Raw genomic sequence first — 19,878 nt, 5'->3', positions numbered from 1 at the left:
CATTGCTCTCTGCTGATTCTCCTGGATCTATCTGCCGCATTTGACACTGTGGATCACCAGCTCCTCCTCACTATGCTCCGCTCCATAGTCCTCAAGGACACAGCCCTCTCCTTGTTCTCCTCCTACCTCTCAGAACGCTCCTTCACTGTATCTTTTGCCGGCTCCTCTTCCTCTCCTCATCCTCTTACTATCGGGGTTCCACAGGGCTCAGTCCTGGGCCCCCTCCTTTTCTCTCTTTACACGGCCCCTATTGGACAAACAATCAGCAGATTTGAGTTCCAGTACCATCTCTATGCTGATTACACCCAATTATACACTTCTTCCCCTGACATCACCCCCACTCTAATTCAAAATACCAAGGATTGTCTGTCTGCTGTCTCTAACATCATATCCTCCCTCTATCTGAAACTAAATCTCTCCAAAACTGAACTACTTGTGTTTCTCCCTTCTACTAACCTCACTCTACCCAACATCGAAATTACTCTGGAGGGTTCAACCATAACTCCCAAGCAGCATGCCCTCTGTCTTGGGGTCATATTCGATACTGAACTTTCCTTTACTCCCTATATCCGGTCACTCACTTGCTCCTGTCACCTGCATCTTAAAAACATCTCCAGAATCCAACCTTTTCTCACCTTTGAAACTGCTAAGACTCTTACTGTCGCTCTTATTCATTCTCGTCTGGACTACTGTAACTCTCTTCTGATCAGTTTCCCTCTTTCCAAACTTTCTCCTCTCCAATCCATCTTGAATGCGGCAGCCAGGGTTATATTTCTGTCCAGCCGCTTCACCGATGCCTCCATCTTGTGCCAGTCATTACACTGGCTACCCATTCACTACAGGGTCCAGTATAAACTCATCTCTCTCACCCACAAAGCTCTCCACAGTTCCGCACCGCCTTATATCTCCTCTCTCATCTCCATCTATCGCCCTACACGTGCCCTCCGCTCTACAAATGACCTAAGACTAACATCCCCCGTAATCCGAACCTTGCACCTCCATCTCCAAGACTTCTCTTGTGTTGCGCCAGCTCTCTGGAATGCACTTCCCCAGACGATCAGACTGACACCTTGCCCCGACCTATTCAAGCGCGCTTTAAAAACCCATCTCTTCAAATAAGCCTACCACATCAACTACTCAGTAAACTAACTTTGTCCTGTTCCCTCCTTCCAAATATTATCTGCATGTGAATCTGCACCCTACTATTCATCTGTTTCCACACCCTCCATGCACATGATAACTGCACTTGATACTTGACTATTGCACACACGGGCTGATGACCGGATCATGCAGCTTTGTATCAAAATCCCTATTTATTATAATTGTCAGACCTGAAATAACAAGCACTTTTCACCTATTGTGTCCCCCCCATTTCCTTGTAGATTGTAAGCTTGCGAGCAGGGACCTAACCCCTAATGTCACTGTTTAAATTGTCTTAACTTGTACTAAATTTATTGTCTGTACATGTCCCCGCTTAATTGTAAAGTGCTGCGGAATATGTTGGTGCTATATAAATAAAAATGATTTTTATTATTATTATGAGGCTCTCTAAAAAATTTTCCTGAAAGTGCAGGAACGTAAGTAGTCCTTGGGACTTTTTATACAGGACAAAGCTGTTATATGGCAGTTTGAATAAGGTAGATTGCCACCTTTTTGTACCTGGCCCAGGTCTTCCTCTTGACCAGGTATGGTTGCAGAACCTGGTCAGACAAGTCTACGCCACCCATATATTTGTTATAGTCTGTGACGCAGACTGTTTTTTCCTTGTCCCTGGTGGCACCCCTCTCTCTGACCATCACAGTTGCGTCCGCATGCAGTATAGAAAGCATGTAGACATCCTTCCTGTCTTTCCACAAGAAGTTGGTCACTTGCGAGTGAGAATGACGCCCCTCTCTCCAAACGTCTGGACACCAACTGTGACGGAAACCCCACTCTCTTTTTCCTGACTGTCCCACAGGCCCCTGTATTTGCAGCATGGCGGGATTTGTATAGGGGAATGCTCGTGCAGTAGTGTACACGTGGAACCCTTGATGGAGAAAGGGCGTCATTAGCTCCCAGACAATTTTGCCTGGGATACCAATTGTCTGGGGGCAGTTTGGGGGGTTTATTTGGCGGTCCCTACCTTCATAAATTAGGAAGGTGGACGTGTACCCTGATGAGCTCTCATAAGTTTTGTATAATTTTATGCCGTATTTGGCTCTCTTGGAGTGAATAAATTGGCGGAATGACAGATGGCACTTGTAGGACTCGTCGACTGCCACATTTTGTTCTGGGGTATAGGAATTCAGAAATGAAGTTTTTAGGAGGGAAATTATGGGTCTCAATTTATTTAGCCAATCGTAGTTGGGGTCAGTTCTTGGGGGGCTTGGGAATTGTCACTGAAGTGGAGGAATCTCATCATTGCTTCGTAACGGACTCGGGACATGATGGCTGCAAATACAGGGGTGCTGTGGACAGCTTTTGTTGCCCTGTAAGAGCGAAGTGTGTTTTTTTTTACTAAACCCATATTCAGGGTGAGGTCTAAGAATTTTTTTATTTTGGGAACATTTATGGGGATCCAGGAACGGGAATGAAAGGCAGTGGGTTTTTGGGAAATATATTGCTGGGCATATAGGCTTGTTTGGTGGACGATTAATTGCAGGACTTCGGGGCTGATGAAAATTTGAAAACAATCAATTCGGGTAAAATTGGTGACATCTACTCTTATTCCAGGGACTGCAGAAAAAGGGGAAATTTGAGGGGAAAATGAGGTGTCATTATACCACAGCGGTGGGGGGACTGCGGTACTTTGTCCTGCCTCTGAAGCTTCAGCAGTGACGACCGACTCCGCTATCACCGGGCTGGGGCATCCCGTGGAGGAAGAGTCATCATCACTGTCTGAAAGCTGTTCAGCTTCAGAGGCAGATTCTGTTTCACTGCCGGAGCTGCCGGAGCAAAGCAGGCTGTAAGCTTGCTCCGCGCTGAAAGTTCTGCGGGCCATTTTATTTATTTCCTCTGCTAACCCCAATATGTATAACCCTATCCCTAATGTGTAACCCTAACCCTAATATGCGTAACCCTAACCCTAATATGCGTAACCCTAACCCTAATATGCGTAACCCTAATATGTGTAACCCTAACCCTAAAAAAATTAAAAAATATTACAAAAAAAATATATATATATGTATATATATATATATATATATATATATATATACATATATATATATATATTTTTTTTTTTTTAATAATCCTCTGCTGATGATGCAGGGATTATGGAGAATGGGGGTGGGTAAATTGGATGCTGGCGGATGCAGAAATTATGTTTTTTATCACTGACAGGACAGCACTTGAAATGTATTCTCTTTCTCTTCTCTCCCAGAACAACTACAAGGAGAGAAGAGAAAGGTACAGCCCAAGTGCTGCCATATTTATCAAATATTAGGGGTTTTGATCATTGTGATAGGACATATCCCAGTAATCAAAACCCAGCAGCCAATGAGAAAATTCTCACTGGTTGGCGGGTGTCTGCTGGCAGATCTTGGCAGGCGCACTGCGCACGCACCCACCATTTTCTTCCAGCTGAGAAGAAGGAGGGGGGCTGGAAGCTGTGGGCCGGGGTCCGCAGACCGGGGAACATCATCTGCGGGCACTAATAGGTACCGTGGGGGGCTCGGGGGACCCTATTTCTCTCCCCTCTGATGCGCGATCACATCAGAGAGGGGAGAGAAAATGCAAAGCAAACTTTATATATATATATATATATATATATATATATACAGTGGGGCAAAAAAGTATTTAGTCAGTCAGCAATAGTGCAAGTTCCACCACTTAAAAAGATGAGAGGCGTCTGTAATTTACATTATAGGTAGACCTCAACTATGGGAGACAAACTGAGAAAAAAAAATCCAGAAAATCACATTGTCTGTTTTTTTATCATTTTATTTGCATATTATGGTGGAAAATAAGTATTTGGTCAGAAACAAACAATCAAGATTTCTGGCTCTCACAGACCTGTAACTTCTTCTTTAAGAGTCTCCTCTTTCCTCCACTCATTACCTGTAGTAATGGCACCTGTTTAAACTTGTTATCAGTATAAAAAGACACCTGTGCACACCCTCAAACAGTCTGACTCCAAACTCCACTATGGTGAAGACCAAAGAGCTGTCAAAGGACACCAGAAACAAAATTGTAGCCCTGCACCAGGCTGGGAAGACTGAATCTGCAATAGCCAACCAGCTTGGAGTGAAGAAATCAACAGTGGGAGCAATAATTAGAAAATGGAAGACATACAAGACCACTGATAATCTCCCTCGATCTGGGGCTCCACGCAAAATCCCACCCCGTGGGGTCAGAATGATCACAAGAACGGTGAGCAAAAATCCAAGAACCACGCGGGGGACCTAGTGAATGAACTGCAGAGAGCTCGGACCAATGTAACAAGGCCTACCATAAGTAACACACTACGCCACCATGGACTCAGATCCTGCAGTGCCAGACGTGTCCCACTGTTTAAGCCAGTACATGTCCGGGCCCGTCTGAAGTTTGCTAGAGAGCATTTGGATGATCCAGAGGAGTTTTGGGAGAATGTCCTATGGTCTGATGAAACCAAACTGGAACTGTTTGGTAGAAACACAACTTGTCGTGTTTGGAGGAAAAAGAATACTGAGTTGCATCCATCAAACACCATACCTACTGTAAAGCATGGTGGTGGAAACATCATGCTTTGGGGCTGTTTCTCTGCAAAGGGGCCAGGACGACTGATCCGGGTACATGAAAGAATGAATGGGGCCATGTATTGTGAGATTTTGAGTGCAAACCTCCTTCCATCAGCAAGGGCATTGAAGATGAAACGTGGCTGGGTCTTTCAACAAGACAATGATCCAAAGCACACCGCCAGGGCAACGAAGGAGTGGCTTCGTAAGAAGCATTTCAAGGTCCTGGAGTGGCCTAGCCAGTCTCCAGATCTCAACCCTGTAGAAAACCTTTGGAGGGAGTTGAAAGTCCGTGTTGCCAAGCGAAAAGCCAAAAACATCACTGCTCTAGAGGAGATCTGCATGGAGGAATGGGCCAACATACCAACAACAGTGTGTGGCAACCTTGTGAAGACTTACAGAAAACGTTTGACCTCTGTCATTGCCAACAAAGAATATATTACAAAGTATTGAGATGAAATTTTGTTTCTGACCAAATACTTATTTTCCACCATAATATGCAAATAAAATGTTAAAAAAACAGACAATGTGATTTTCTGGATTTTTTTTTATCAGTTTGTCTCCCATAGTTGAGGTCTACCTATGATGTAAATTACAGACGCCTCTCATCTTTTTAAGTGGTGGAACTTGCACTATTGCTGACTGACTAAATACTTTTTTGCCCCACTGTATATATATATAGGGCGATCGCAACCCCGGGGGTCTGTAAAGACCCCCGGGATTGCGATCGCTCCTGGGGTCAGTTAAAACCAACCCCAATCAACTGCCAATTCTGGGGGAAGCTAGATTTTGGCGGGCGCATCTGCACTTGCGCCCGCCATTTTCTTAATGCAGGAGGAGACGGAGGAGGGCCGGGAACCGGGGGGCAGCTTTTTCGGTACATAACGGCACTGTGGTTTAAATACCCTTAATGACCGCTGTTAAAAGGTGTATCGGCGGCGTTAAGAGGTTAAACATGCTCAGTCTTATGTGGATTTTCCTTTGAAATTTCACACAATTTAATGCTTTGTCATTGAGAAGGGTGAAATCTGCATCCAAAACTTCAACAAAGTACACTACTAATACATGTGGATTTAGTTAAGTATTCACTGCAGATGTGTCCTAGATTTATGACCAAATCTGAAACAAAATTGTTTTGCAACCCTTGAAATTAGCCTTAAAAATTCAAAAATGTGACAATATTTCAGCAAGTGGAAGTATGGTCCGCCTCAATAATCTAAGAAAGTGCAAACTATTGTGCTGTAGTATGATTCCGATTTCTGTGTTTAAATGTTCCTTCTGAGACTTGAAGCATAACTTTTATGAACTATATTGTGTATAGTATCCACCATAATGCTTTATGAGTAAAGTGTAAATGATTGATATGTAAAGAGCTGTGGAATATATTGGCGCTATATAAATAACAATTATTATTATTAGTATTATTATTATTATTATAAGTTGCTATGACTGCACTCATATTTTTTTGCCTTTCTTTAAGGTCGTCCTTCTGTATGCATCTACCTATGTGCTGGTGTCTCTCAGTATAGACAGATATCATGCTATTGTTCACCCAATGAAATTCCTTCAAGGAGGTACATAGTAACTGATTTTTTTATGATTATTTTATGTATGATTACTGTTTTTGATTTGTATTATGTTAAGTACTAATACATAAGATGCTTGTTCTCTCTCTATCTCCGCCCTTCTCCGACTCTTAAAGCCAAAGCTGTCAATCAAATAAGAGACAAAACATGTCCCAAAGGGGTCTAACAAATACAATAGAAAGTAAAAAAAAATGTTTTTCAAAATATGGAAAAAAAAGTGGAAATCATCCCCTTTTTCTCCCATTAAAAATAAGGGAATAAAAATACACATATTTGGTAATGCTACGTTTGCAAATGTCTAAGCTACCAAAATATTAACTAAAATAAACTGATTGGTAAATGGCAAAACAAGAAGAAAAATCAAAACCCCCAGTATTATGTTCTTTCAGCAGCCGCAACATTACAATAAAATGCAGTAAGAGACAATCAAAACATCATATCTACCTCAAAATGGTATCAATAAAAACATCAGCTCAGGGCAAAAAGTTAAGCCATCAAATAACCTCATCAATTGAAAACATTACGAAAAATGGCGACAAAAAAGAAATTTATTTTTACCGATTTCCAAACTTTTGTTCACTATTTAAATGAAAAAAAAAAAAAAAAGTTTGGTTTCTCCATAATCATACCGGCTGGGAGAATTATATTGCCAGGTTAGTTTTATCATATATTGAACATGTTAAATAAAAAAATCAATTGAAGAATAGCTCTTTGTACACTATTTTGCTGCACTTTTGTTGCAATTTTTTTTCCTGATTTCAAGTCGATCATATAACAAAATGAATGGTGTCATTCAAAATGCATCTCATCACACACAAAAAACAAGCTATCATATTGCTGTGTGGATGGAACAATAAAAAAGTTATAACTCTTGGCAGAATGGGAGGAAAAGAATGATAGTGCAAAAAACAGAAAAACACACTTCTGGAAGGGGTTAAAGATTCTACATTTCATAATAGGTATAGGTTAAGGGATTGCTGCAAAATCATTGCTGCTCTTCTGAGTTTTACTAAAACTATTTTGAAATGATTATACCTTGAAATTGTAGTTTCTTAACAGTAAGAATAATTGAGTGTAATTTTCATTTATAAAGTTACTATGGAAACAAATACAGTACAAAAGTACAATATCTTAAAATCTTACTAATGATCTTATTAAAGCCCTTAAAGCAAAAAGGGATGTCCAGACATTTATTGTATTTTGGTTATACATTTTCCTTAGTCAAAGTAATGGAATCAATTGTCTGCTCTTTTTGTAGATACTAACTGTTAGAGAGCTAATATTACAGCATATACAGTTGGAATCAAAAGTATTCAACCCCCCATTGCAAATTAGGCTTACTAGAAAAATGTACAAAGTTTCAACTTGCAATAAACCAATGAGAAAGGACCAAAAAGGCACATATTTTTTTAGGATTCGGCTGAGTTATGAGACAAAACTGGAACTTTTCTGGCCTATGGTTTGGCGTCATATCTAGAAAAGAAAAAATGAAGCATATGCTGCAAAGATCATCCTGCCTAAAGTGGTGGTGTCCCAGTGTTGCTCTGAGGTTGTTTTACTTCCCCTAGTACTGGAAACGTGCCGCCTGTTTGGACGGCAAAATGGATTTAAATAGATATCAGAAAATCCTGTCAAAAGACATTTTGCCTTCTGTGAAGAATCTGAAGTTTAGGTTTGATTGGACTTCCAAAAGGACCATGATCCCAAGCATACCTCAAACTACACCTTGTCTTGGTTTTAGAAGTAGTCCAGGAAGACTCTGGAGTGGCAATCTTCAACCTCATAGAAAATCTTTGAAGGAAACAGACAGTATCTGGAGCGTTGCAGAATGCAAATCCAAGAATATAAGTGTACTTGAAGTCTTTGTCCATGAAGCATGGCCTGAAATTTCTCTGTAATGGTGCCAGGAGCTAGTGCCTAAAAATATCTAAAGGTTATGTTGATGTGCTGCAAATGATGCTAGTGATGATACAGTAATTAAAATAGGTATCTTATTTAGGACCAAAATCACTAGGAGCTAGTGCCTCGCTATGCATCATGTTTGCAGGAGGTCATAACAGCTAAAGCGTACTCTATAAGTACTAAAGATTCTCATCATGAATAATTCAGAGATGGCAGTAGTCATTAAAAGTTGCATTTTTTTGTAGAATTTGGAGATTATATTATATTGTTATATTAGCTGAATTGAGGTATTTAAATTGTTTTTGTTTGATTTCTGTTTGCAAACAACAGAAAATTTGTAACTTTTGCTAATAATCAATGCAATGCAATCATTAAGATAATGTTCTTGAAATTGTTCTTCCGCTTTCCTTTCATACCATAATTCCCATTATTGTTCACTCTGCTTATAATTTTTTCTCTTTTGAATGATTTTTACACAATCTTTTGCTTCGGGAGCGTCATTCACATGCAAAGGAAAATTTCAATGTAGACATTTTGCACTACTGTGAAAAAAAATAGCTGCATACAGTGCCTTGCGAAGGTATTCGGCTCCCTGGAGCTTTTCAACCTTGTCCCACATATCATGCTTCAAACATAAAGATACCAAATGTAAATTTTTGGTGAAGAAGAATCAACAACAAGTGAAACACAATTGTGAAGTTGAACGAAATTTATTGGTTATTTTACATTTTTGTGGAAATTCAAAAACTGAAAAGTGGGGGGTGCAATATTATTTGGCCCCTTTAACTTAATACTTTGCTTCATCACCTTTTGCTGTGATTACAGCTGCAAGTCACTTAGTCACTGATATGTCTCTAGCAGTTTTGTTCCTCAAGAGACTGAAATTCTTGCCTATTCTTCCTTGGCAAACAGCTCGAGCACAGTGAGGTTTGATGGAGATCATGTGTGAACAGCAGTTTTCAGCTCTTTCCACAGATTCTCAATTAGATTGAGGTCTGGACTTTGACTTGGTCATTTTAACACCTGAATACATTTATTTGTGAACCATTCCATTGTAGATTTTGCTTTATGTTTGGGATCATTGTCTTGTTGGAAGACAAATCTCCGTACCAGTCTCAGGTCTTTTGCAAACTCCAACAGGTTTTCTTCAAGAATGGTCCTGTATTTGGCTCCATCCAACTCCCCATCATTTTTAACCATCTTCTCTGTCCCTGCTGAAGAAAAGCAGGCCCAAACCATGATGCCGCCACCACTATGTTTGACAGTGGGGATGGTGTGTTCAGGGTGATAAGCTGTGTTGCCTTTACACCAAACATATCGTTTGGCATTGTTGCCAAAAAGTTCGATTTTAGTTTCATCTGACCAGAGCACCGTCTTCCACATGTTTGGTTTGTCTCCCAGGTGGCTTGTTGCAAACTATAAACAACACTTTTTATGAATATATGAACTCTGAGACTATCACAGAGCAGGTGCATTTATACGGAAACTTGAGTACACACAGGTGGATTATATTTATCATCATTAGGCATTTAGCACAACATTGGATCATTCAGAGATCCACAATGAACTTCTGGAGTGAGTTTGCTGCACTGAAAGTAAAGGGGCCGAATAATATTGCACACCCCACTGTTCAGTTTTTGAATTTCCACCAAAATTTAAAATAACTGATAAATTTCGTTCAACTTCACAATTGTGTTCCACTTGTTGATTCTTCACAAAAAATTTACATTTGGTATCTTTATGTTTTGAAGCATGATATGTGGGAAAAGGTTGAAAAGTTCCAGGGAGCCGAATACTTTCGCAAGTCACTGTAAATAATGGCTTCTCATTTTTGTTGAATTTCCAATGTAAAAGCCAAGAAATTGCACTATTTAATGACAAGCCTAAATCTTAAGCAGGAATGTGGAGATCGTCCATGAATTTCTGCCCGTGGATCCTCTTGGAAATTTATGTCCCATTAAATTTGATGCTTCTGAACATAATTTCATAAAAAAATAAATTGCATGTTTGCTAAATAATAAATCTAAATTTCTAATCCTAAAAGTGATACAGGAAAGATATATATCTTTGTACCGTGTTAGCCAGAAGATAGAAATATATTTAGAACTGAGAGTCCTCAGTGGTTGATACCTTTTAATGGCAAACTGAAAAGATGGTAACAAATTGTAAACAGTTCATAGATAAGGAGCGTGGATTATTTATTATCCTCTGATTGAGGTCTGGTTCTGTGATGTGATGACCCCACAAGGTCTGAGGAGCAAATTCCTTAATTGATGTAAAAAGACATAAATCCATGCGACACATTAATTCCTGCACTCCTTATTTATCAATATTTATGGCCACAACTGCTTATCACTCTCCCATAATGATAGTTCTGCTACACATCACTTGTCTTATCTATTACATTTCTTTATGTGCTGTGTTGTGTATAAGTGTGATTCATTAGATTTTATATTAGTCTAGCCTGATGACGAGACCTGAGTAGTCTCAAAGGCTTGCAATTTGTTACCATCTTTTCAGTTAAGCCGGGGTCACACTTGCGAGTTCAATGCGAGAAACTCACGCGAGTCTCTCACATCAAGTCCCAGCACCGCCGCCGGCACTCGAGACCGGAGTTTGCGGCTGCATGTATTTCTATGCAGCCGCACACTCTGGTTCCGAGTGCTGGTGGCAGTGCAGGGACTTGATGCGAGACACTCGCATGAGTTCCTCACATTGAACTCGCAAGTGTGACCCCGGCCTAATTGAAAAGATGGTAAGAAATTGCAAGCCTTCGAGACTACTCAGGTCTCTTCATCAGGCATAGACTAATATAAAATCTAAAGAATCCCATTTATACACAACACAGCACATAAAGAAATGCAATAGATAAGACAAGTGACGTGTAGCAGTGTCGGGACTTGATGTGAGACACTCGCGTGAGTTTCTCGCATTCAATTCGCAAGTGTGACCCAGGCCTTAGCATTAAAAGGTATCAACCACTGAGGACACACAATTCTAAATATTTTTCTAATCCAAAAATGTAAATTGAAATATATTTTGCATACAACAAAGTAGCATTGTTTTGCATTATTTTGAGAGTGAGGGTATTTTGGTAAGTGCACATGAATGTTCCTAAAAAAATGGTCTTATATGAGCTAAAGTCTTTATGTTAATACCATAGGATATTTACTGAATGTAGTCAGTTTTATATATGTCTTTGTGCACTTAAAATCTTGTCCTATTCATACCTCTGTTATATTAACAGCAGATACAGTAGTCTGACAATAATGTCATGTAACAGATTTGAATGGCCCAGATAGAAGCTATTGACTTATAGGGATTCTTCAGAGTTTGGAGTCCTTTGTCTTCACAGCAAGAATCTGCTACATTCTGAGCAATTCTTCATGTTAAAAGTGACAGAAACCTAGCATATATCTATTATTTCTTAATTATGCTTACTTAAAGGAAATCTGTCACCCTAATACTCAACGAAAACCATTTCTGCATTCATGTAGGGGACTTAGCCTCTATGAAAATCATAATTGTGGGGCATATTTTAGTGATTTTGTTTTATGTAAAAACTGTGCACCCTTAGCATGGCCAAGTGCTCGGTGCATCGTTCTGTCCTCTCAATTGCCAAATTCGACTCTCCCCTTGTGATGATTAAGAACACTCGATATAATGCTGCCTGTATTAAATTTTCATCCCTGAAGACATTGACATTGCTGGAGCCGAGAGCTGCAGCAATGTTATTGTGTGCGGGTACCCTCAGGTACCCTTGTCCAGTCTGCAGGAGCATCTTTCCGCAAACAGGCTCACACAGCAGCGCGGGAACCGATACTGACAGGAGAGTTAGATGAGAACACATACTCACTGACAATGTATGTGCTCAGCTCCTGTAGTGACAGAGTGCACTTTCATTTTCCTCCTCTGTCAGCATTGGCCGCCCACTGCTATGTGATTCTTTATCTATATAAATAATATTCAATGTTTGTTTGTCAATGAGAAATAATAATAATGAATCATAATAATGAATCTTTTACCTGATTTGTGTAGCTATCATATATTGAAGTTTAAAATATTTGTTTTCTTTTTTACACAGAAAGACAAGCTAAAGTTCTAATTGTAGTCGCATGGACTCTTTCTTTCCTTTTTTCAATTCCAACCTTGATTATATTTGGAAAATATAAACTTGCCAATGGAGAAATTCAGTGCTGGGCTCTTTGGCCAGATGAGTCTTACTGGAAGCCATATATGACAATTGTGTCCTTCTTGGTATATTTCATTCCCCTAATCATTATAAGGTACGTTTTTATTCACATTTATAGATATGTATGCATATTATTAAAGGAATGTCATGCACATTGTATAGACTGTAAATGTACACTGCTCAAAATAATAAAGGGAACACTTAAACAACAGAATATAGCTCCAAATAAATCAAACTTCTGTGAAATCAAACTGTCCACTTAGGAAGCAACACTGTTTGACAATCAATTTCACATGCTGTTGTGCAAATGGAATAGACAACAGATGGAAATTATTGGCAATTATCAAGACACACTCAATAAAGGAGTGGTTCTGCAAGTGGGGACCACAAACCACATCTCAGTACCAATGCTTTCTGGCTGATGTTTTGGTCACTTTGGAACGTTTGTTGTGCTTTTACACTTGTGGTAGCATGATATGGACTCTACAACTCACACAAGTGGCTCAGGTAGTGCTGCTCATCCAGGATTGCACATCAATGTGAGCTATGGCAAGAAGGTTTGCTTTGTCTGTCAGCGTAGTGTCCTGAGGCTGGAGATGCTACCAGGAGACAGGCCAGTAGAGCAAGAGATGTGGAGGAGGCCGTAGGAGGACAACCCAACAGCAGGACCACTACCTCAGCCTTTGTGCAAGCAGAAACAGGAGGAACACTGCCAGAGCCCTGCAAAATGACCTCCAGCAGGCCACAAATGTCCATGTGTCTGCACAAACGGTTAGAAACTGACTCTATGAGGATGGTCTGAGTGCCCAACGTCCTCAGGTAGGGGTTGTGCTCACAGCCCAACACCATGCAGGATGATTGGCATTTGCCACAGAACACCAGAATTGGCAAATTTGCCACTGGCACTCTGTGCTCTTTACAGATGAAAGCAAGTTCACACTGAGCACAAGTGACAGATGTGACAGAGTCTGGAGACACAGTGGAGAGCAATCTGCTGCCTGCAACATCATTCAGCCTGACTGGTTTGGCAGTGGATCAGTAATGGTGTGGGGAGGCATTTCTTTGGAGGGCTGCACATCCCTCCATGTGCTCGCCAGAGGTAGCCTGACTGCCATAAGGTACCAAGATGAGATCTTCAAACCCTTTGTGAGACCATATGCTGGTGCGGTTGGTCCTGGATTCCTCATAATGCAGGACAATGCCAGACCTCATGTGGCTGGAGTGTGTCAGCAGTTCCTGCAAGATGAAGGCATTGAAGCTATGGACTGTCCCGCCCGTTCCCTAGACCTAAATCCGATTAAACACATCTGGGACATGTCTTGCACCATCCACCAACGTCAAGTTGCACTGCAGACTGTCCAGGAGTTGGAGGATGCTTTAGTCCAGGTCTGGGAGGAGATCCCTCAGGAGACGATCTGCCGTCTCAGGAGCATGCCCAGGTGTTATAGGGAGGTCATACAAGCACATGGAGGCCACACACACTACTTTGCATCATTTCCTTGTCTTGAGGCATTTCTACTGAAGTTGGATCAACCTGTAAATTGATTTTCCACTTTGATTTTGAGTATCATTCCAACTCCAGACCTCCATGGGATATTCTTTTTGATTTACATTGACCATTATTTTTATGTTTTATTGTTCTCAACACATTCCACCATGTAATGAATAAAGATTTGCAACTGAAATATTTCATTCAATGATATCTGGGATGTGGTACTTTAGTATTCTCCTTATTTTTTGAGCAGTGTATATATATATATATATATATATATATATATATAATATAATCTGTACTCACTAGGCTGCAGATGAGGTAGAGACAGGAAGCGGTATTGCTGAAATGTCGAGACAAGTTTATTAACAGTGCATAAACTGCTCTGGATATGAAAATGAACAAACAGCCTTTTCTGGCACAAAGTGGAAAGAAACAGTTAAAAGGTAGTGCATATAGTACTGTGGGTCTGCCCGCTCAGGTCAGTGTCTTTACTAACACACACTGGAGATCTCCACACCTCCTGCCACAGACACTGAATGAGAGACTCGGTCCATTTTATCTGCCAAGCCACGTCCCTGGGGAGGTGATATGTGAGCGGTCATTCCCACCCATCTCTTAAGACTGCTCGTAAAACCCTACCCTAGAAAGGCTCAAATAACTCTCTCAGCACTATATGAGCTGGAGCATGCTTCCGAGCTCACATCACCGCAGCTAATAGCTGCGATGACACATATCTCCCCTCAAGGACTACTCCGGTGGCCATCTTACAATATACAGCTCTGGCAACTATTAAGAGACCACTGCACAGTTTTATAAAAATCAGCTTCTCTACAAGACAAGTCTGACAGCCATTCCATTCCAGTGTCAGTTGAATTCCAACCATAGGACACCTCATTCTACTTAATGTGCTTCTGATTAGGTGATCACCTGAACCAAATCTTATTTAACAAAGGAAAGTATAAAAAAAACCCTGCTGTGGTGTTCACAATCCTCTTGCAATAGGACAAGCTGAAAGGCAAAACAAATGCTAGTAATATCCCAAAAATAATAGGAGCAAAATATAACTTTTAACCATGCCAAAGGAGTTGAAAAGAAAAGTCTTGAGTGAGGAATAGAAGGGCTCAATTCTGACTTTACTAGCAGAGGGATACAGGGAGCATCATGTTGCCTCCATCCTTAAAATTTCTAAGACGGTAGTCCATTACAACAAGGTCAAGCAGCAGACATTGGGGACAACAAAGCTACAGATGACCATCATTTTATTTGAATGTCACTCAGCACCCGCAAGATGACATCAAGTGACCTACAAAAGGAATGGCAAATAGCAGCTGGGGTAAAGTACACGGCACAAACAGTTCGTAACAGGCTCAAGTCATGTAAAGGTAGAAAAACACCTTGCATCAATGAGAAGCAAAGGAGAACCAGGCTGAAGTTCACCAAAGGCCATAAGGATTGGACCATAGAGGACTGGAGTAAGTTAATCTTCTCTGATGAGTCTAATTTTCAGTTTTGTCCAACACCTGTTCATCTTCTGGTTAGACCTGGATAGGCGTACAAGCCACAGTGTCTTGTACTCACTGTGAAATTTAGTGGAGGATTGTGATGACCTGGGATGCTTCTGCAAGGCTGCAAATGGGTAGGTTAATCTTTGCGAAGGATGTATTAATCAAGCTGCATGCAAGGTTATCCTGGAAACATAATTGATTCCATCTGCTCAGGCAATGTTCCCTAACTCTGAGGACTGGTTTTTACAGGACAATGCGCCATGCCATACAGCTAGGTCAATCAAGGTGAGGATGAAGGACCACTACATCAAATTCCTGTCATGGTTAGGACAATCTCCAGACCTGAACCCATTTGAAAACCTCTGGAATGTAATAAAGAGGAAGATGGATAGTCACAAGCCATCAAACAAAGAAGAACTGCTTACATTTTTGTACCAGGAGTTGCATAAGGTCACCCAAAAGCAGTGTGAAAAACTGGTAGAAAGCCAAGACGCATGAAAGCTGTGATTAAAAATCATGGTTATTTCACAAAATATTGATTTCTGAACTCTTCCTAAGTTAAAACATTAGTATTGTTGTTTCTAAATAATTATGAACTTTTTTTTTGCATTATTTGAGATCTGCAAGCAATGCATTTTTTTGTAATTTTGACCATTTCTCGTTTTCAGGAAATAAATACAAAATGTATTGCTTGGAACTTCGGAGACATGTTGTCATGTCAGTAGTTTATAGAATAAAAGAACAATTTTACATTTTAATCCAAAATATACCTATAAAGAGAAAAATCCAACAAACTGAAAATTTTGCAGTGGTCTCTTAATTTTTGCTGGAGCTGTATACACACACACACACACACACATACACGGACACATATATTTAAGAGAGGACATTATTACAATTATAACAGGTATAACAACATTAATTTGGTTCAAACTCTTTAAGAGATTAATGAGCGCACAGTTCTTAACTTACTGTGTTTTGAAATGTAAAATATAAAAAAATTGTTAAAAACTAAATGACCATCATTTAAACTACAAAAAAACTCCTGTTTCCATTGTATAATTGGGCTGTTTCTGCAAAGATCATGAAATTAAGAGGTAGAGATTACAATATATGGTTACTAAATATGGAAATTAACCTATATTCTAGCATATGCATTTAGAAAGTAAAGTTAAACCGAGCCAAAACTCAACGTTTTATTTTACTAAACAGCTTGTTCATTTCGGTAGTAGATGTGTTTTGCCAAAAAAAGAAACTTCTTGAAAAGACATCAACAAATGTTGCTTAGATACCAATTATGTGATGCGATTCTCTTACTTTTTATCCATGGTAACAACATTTTCTGAATTGCAAAATTCCAATTTGTATCTGATGAAATAAGGGCAATGTTAAAGTACGCTATGCTTTAAGATATGGAATTAATTTAACCAGTTTGATTGAATATAAATATATAAGCTTACAGTGATGATATATTGGTTCTTGTACTATATATATATATATATATATATATATATATATATATGTATGTAACCAGAACCAAACCAAAGAATGGTAGCCGTGCAGCACTAGAACCACAACTCTTCACAGGTGTGTGGAAAAGCGTCGGCAGCGTCGGCTGCAACACTGTCCAGAAAAAACAGCTCGGGGTGGTGCTCACAGAAAAATCCACAGAGGACCCAAGGCTTCACTGACGGTATATCAGAAAAGAAAGTATGGCACTAACCCCTGGAGATGCTGTGATGAAGTCCTTTATTTGCTACGAACAGCAATCAGGTACATATGGAGAGGCGGCAGGAAGTGAACAGGAGAGGGTGCGGGGAACCGGTAAGGACTACGGCCGTTTCGCGCAAGGCGCTTCAACGGGTCCAGCATCTCCAGGGGTGAGTGCCATACTTTCTTTTGTGATATATATATATATATATATATGTATATACAGTATATATGTATATATAGTTCTCTCTAACTCTCTAAAGTGAAGCTTCAGTTATGAGTACATTTTTTCTTGAAGGTACAGCATAAAACGATTCTGAACACTAGTTTTTTATAAGTAATTTGCTACTATGTTTATGCTGCTTGATCTTAAAAACAATGACAACATAAATTAATTAGACCCTAATTATAGCAGTGATTTTAATAAAATCATAGTTTATTCAAAGTATTGTGAGACGAGCCATGCAAGAGCCAAGAGTCCTTGTATTTATGATGGAGCTGGCTTCCCCTAGTCCGCCTGCCACTGAATTACATATTTTTCCATATCATTGGGCATGTTGCAAAAAACTGTCAACCAGCGACAGGTTGATGGGGCAGCCCGTAGCTCATGAATGCCGAACTTACACACATCATTGAGAGGACTCCATCCTCAGTGCAAACTGTTATGTAGTAATTGAGCGTGATGTTATACTAATGTATTATATAATCCATGTCTCAGGCACTACTTTATTTTGTCTTGAGATAGAGCAGCATAAACCTGTTGGTAGATTTTCTTTAACCCCTTAACCCTGAGAGCTGTTTTCGGTTTTGCGCTTTTTTTTTTTTCCTCCCCTTCTTCCCAGAACCATAGCTTTTATTTTTCCATCAATATAGCCATGTGAGGGCTTGATTATTGTGGGACGAGTGGTATTTTTGAATGACACTATTGGACATAGACATGTTTGGTGTCAATGAACTCATACTAACCTGGGGAATCATAACAGCAGGTCAGTTTGAGCATATAGTGAACCTAGCAAAAAAGCTAAACAAAAACCAAATGTGGGATTGCACTTTTTTGCAATTTCACTGCACTTGAAATTTTGTTTCCGTTTTCTAGTACCTGACATGGTACATGGTAAATGTCAGGTACTAGAAAACGGAAACAAAATTAGTTAGGTTAGTATGAGTTCATTGACACCAAACATGTCTATGTTCTTTTTTTATCTAAGTAGTGAAAAAAAATCCTAAACTTTGTTTAAAAAAGAAATTGTGCCATTTTCCGATAACCGTAGCATCTAAATTTTTCATGATCTGGGGATGGCTGAGGGATTTTTTTTTTTGCATGCCAATCTGACGTTTTTAATTATACCATTTTGGTGCAGATATGATCTTTTGATCGCCCATTATTGTATTTTAATGCAATGTTGTGGAGACCAAAAAAACTTAATTCTGGGGTTTTTACTTTTTTTCTCCCTACGTTGTTTAGCGATCAGGTTAATCATTTTTTTATTGATTGATCAGGTGATTCTGAATGTGTATGATTGATGTTATTTTTATTGTTTTACTTTGAATGGGGAGAAAGGGGGTGATTTGAACTTTTATATTTTTTACATTTTTTTTATATTTTTAAAAACATTTTCTTTTTACTTTTGGCATGCTTCAATAGTCTCCAATGGAGACTAGAAGCTGTGACAGCCCAATCGGCTCTGCTACAGAGGCGAAGATCAGATAGCTTCTATATAGCAGATTTACTCACTTGTTATGAGCGCCGTCCACTGGGTGGCGCTCACAGCAAGTCAGCTAGAGGTCTCCAGGAGACCTCCAGTTGTCATGCCAGCACACCGTTTAGCCACAATCACGTGACGGGTGTTACCGGTGTGTGTATTTCCAGCGTGATTGCCAGAAGCGCTTGTTAAATGCCGCTGTCAGCGGCATTTAATGGCTTAATAGCAGCAAGTGGATCGCGATTCAACCTGCGGCTATTCCAGGCACATGTCAGCTGTTCAAAACGGCTGATATGTGCCGAGAAAGATGTGGGCTCACCACCGGAGCCCACATCAAAGGGAGGGAGTCCGACATCGGTGTACTATTACGCCTGATGTTGGAAAGGGGTTAAAGGAAATATATCATTAATATTTATTTACTAAATATTAAGAAATATTTTTTCATTTGATTATTTTCTAATAGTATTTTTTCACATTATTTTTAATGATGAACGAATAGTGAAACTCTCAGATTAATTAGCACAAATAAATTCTAATATCCGTGTATTCGTACCGAATAATGAATCCAATGCAAGTCAATGGGAAAGCCGAATATTTTTCTGCTGGACCCAACAAACAGATCTGGGGATCTGAGAAAAAAGTTGAAATGGATGGAAAAGTGCTAAAACTAAATGGGAACAGTATGGAGAAGATGCCTGCATGCCTTTCTGATTCACATAGGGTATCTGGGAATAATGTTGTCAGACTGTTGCGCCGGTTTTACGGATTTATAAATAGACCTATCAAACAAAACCTAATATTGTTTTTCAAGGTAAAAGTGCTAAGAAACATTTTTCCTTCATAATTACATGTATATAACGCAAAGCTAAAAAAGAAAAAATATATACTTAACCTTCAGCATGTCTTCACACTGAACGTTTTGGCTTTAGTTTTTCCTTTTACTTTTATGATGGCTCTCAAACTCTTATATTTGAAAGGTCCCTCCCTCATTCAAAATTATTAGCTAGATAGTGAAATACATATTCCCCATCCCTTTACAAAGTCAGCTAAGACATGCCCATTCGAATTTTGGGCTTCGCCCGCTGCTACCA

General features: G+C 39.6%; 1 protein-coding gene across 2 annotated transcripts in view; it reads left to right on the top strand.

Annotated features, from left to right (window-relative positions):
• Positions 1-19,878, top strand: part of NPSR1 (neuropeptide S receptor 1) — a 551,858-nt gene that overhangs the window by 264,805 nt on the left and 267,175 nt on the right. For both annotated transcript variants that reach the window (XM_069732482.1, XM_069732481.1), the window contains 2 exons: positions 6,175-6,268; positions 12,267-12,468. In XM_069732482.1, coding sequence (XP_069588583.1) covers positions 6,175-6,268; positions 12,267-12,468 — 296 coding nt within the window. The remainder of the gene's footprint in view (positions 1-6,174; positions 6,269-12,266; positions 12,469-19,878) is intronic.

Source organism: Ranitomeya imitator, chromosome 6 (genome assembly GCF_032444005.1).
Source record: "Ranitomeya imitator isolate aRanImi1 chromosome 6, aRanImi1.pri, whole genome shotgun sequence".
Taxonomy (NCBI): Eukaryota; Metazoa; Chordata; class Amphibia; order Anura; family Dendrobatidae; genus Ranitomeya; species Ranitomeya imitator.
Note: the sequence above shows the minus strand (reverse complement) of the source record. Positions and strands in the feature narration are given on the sequence as shown.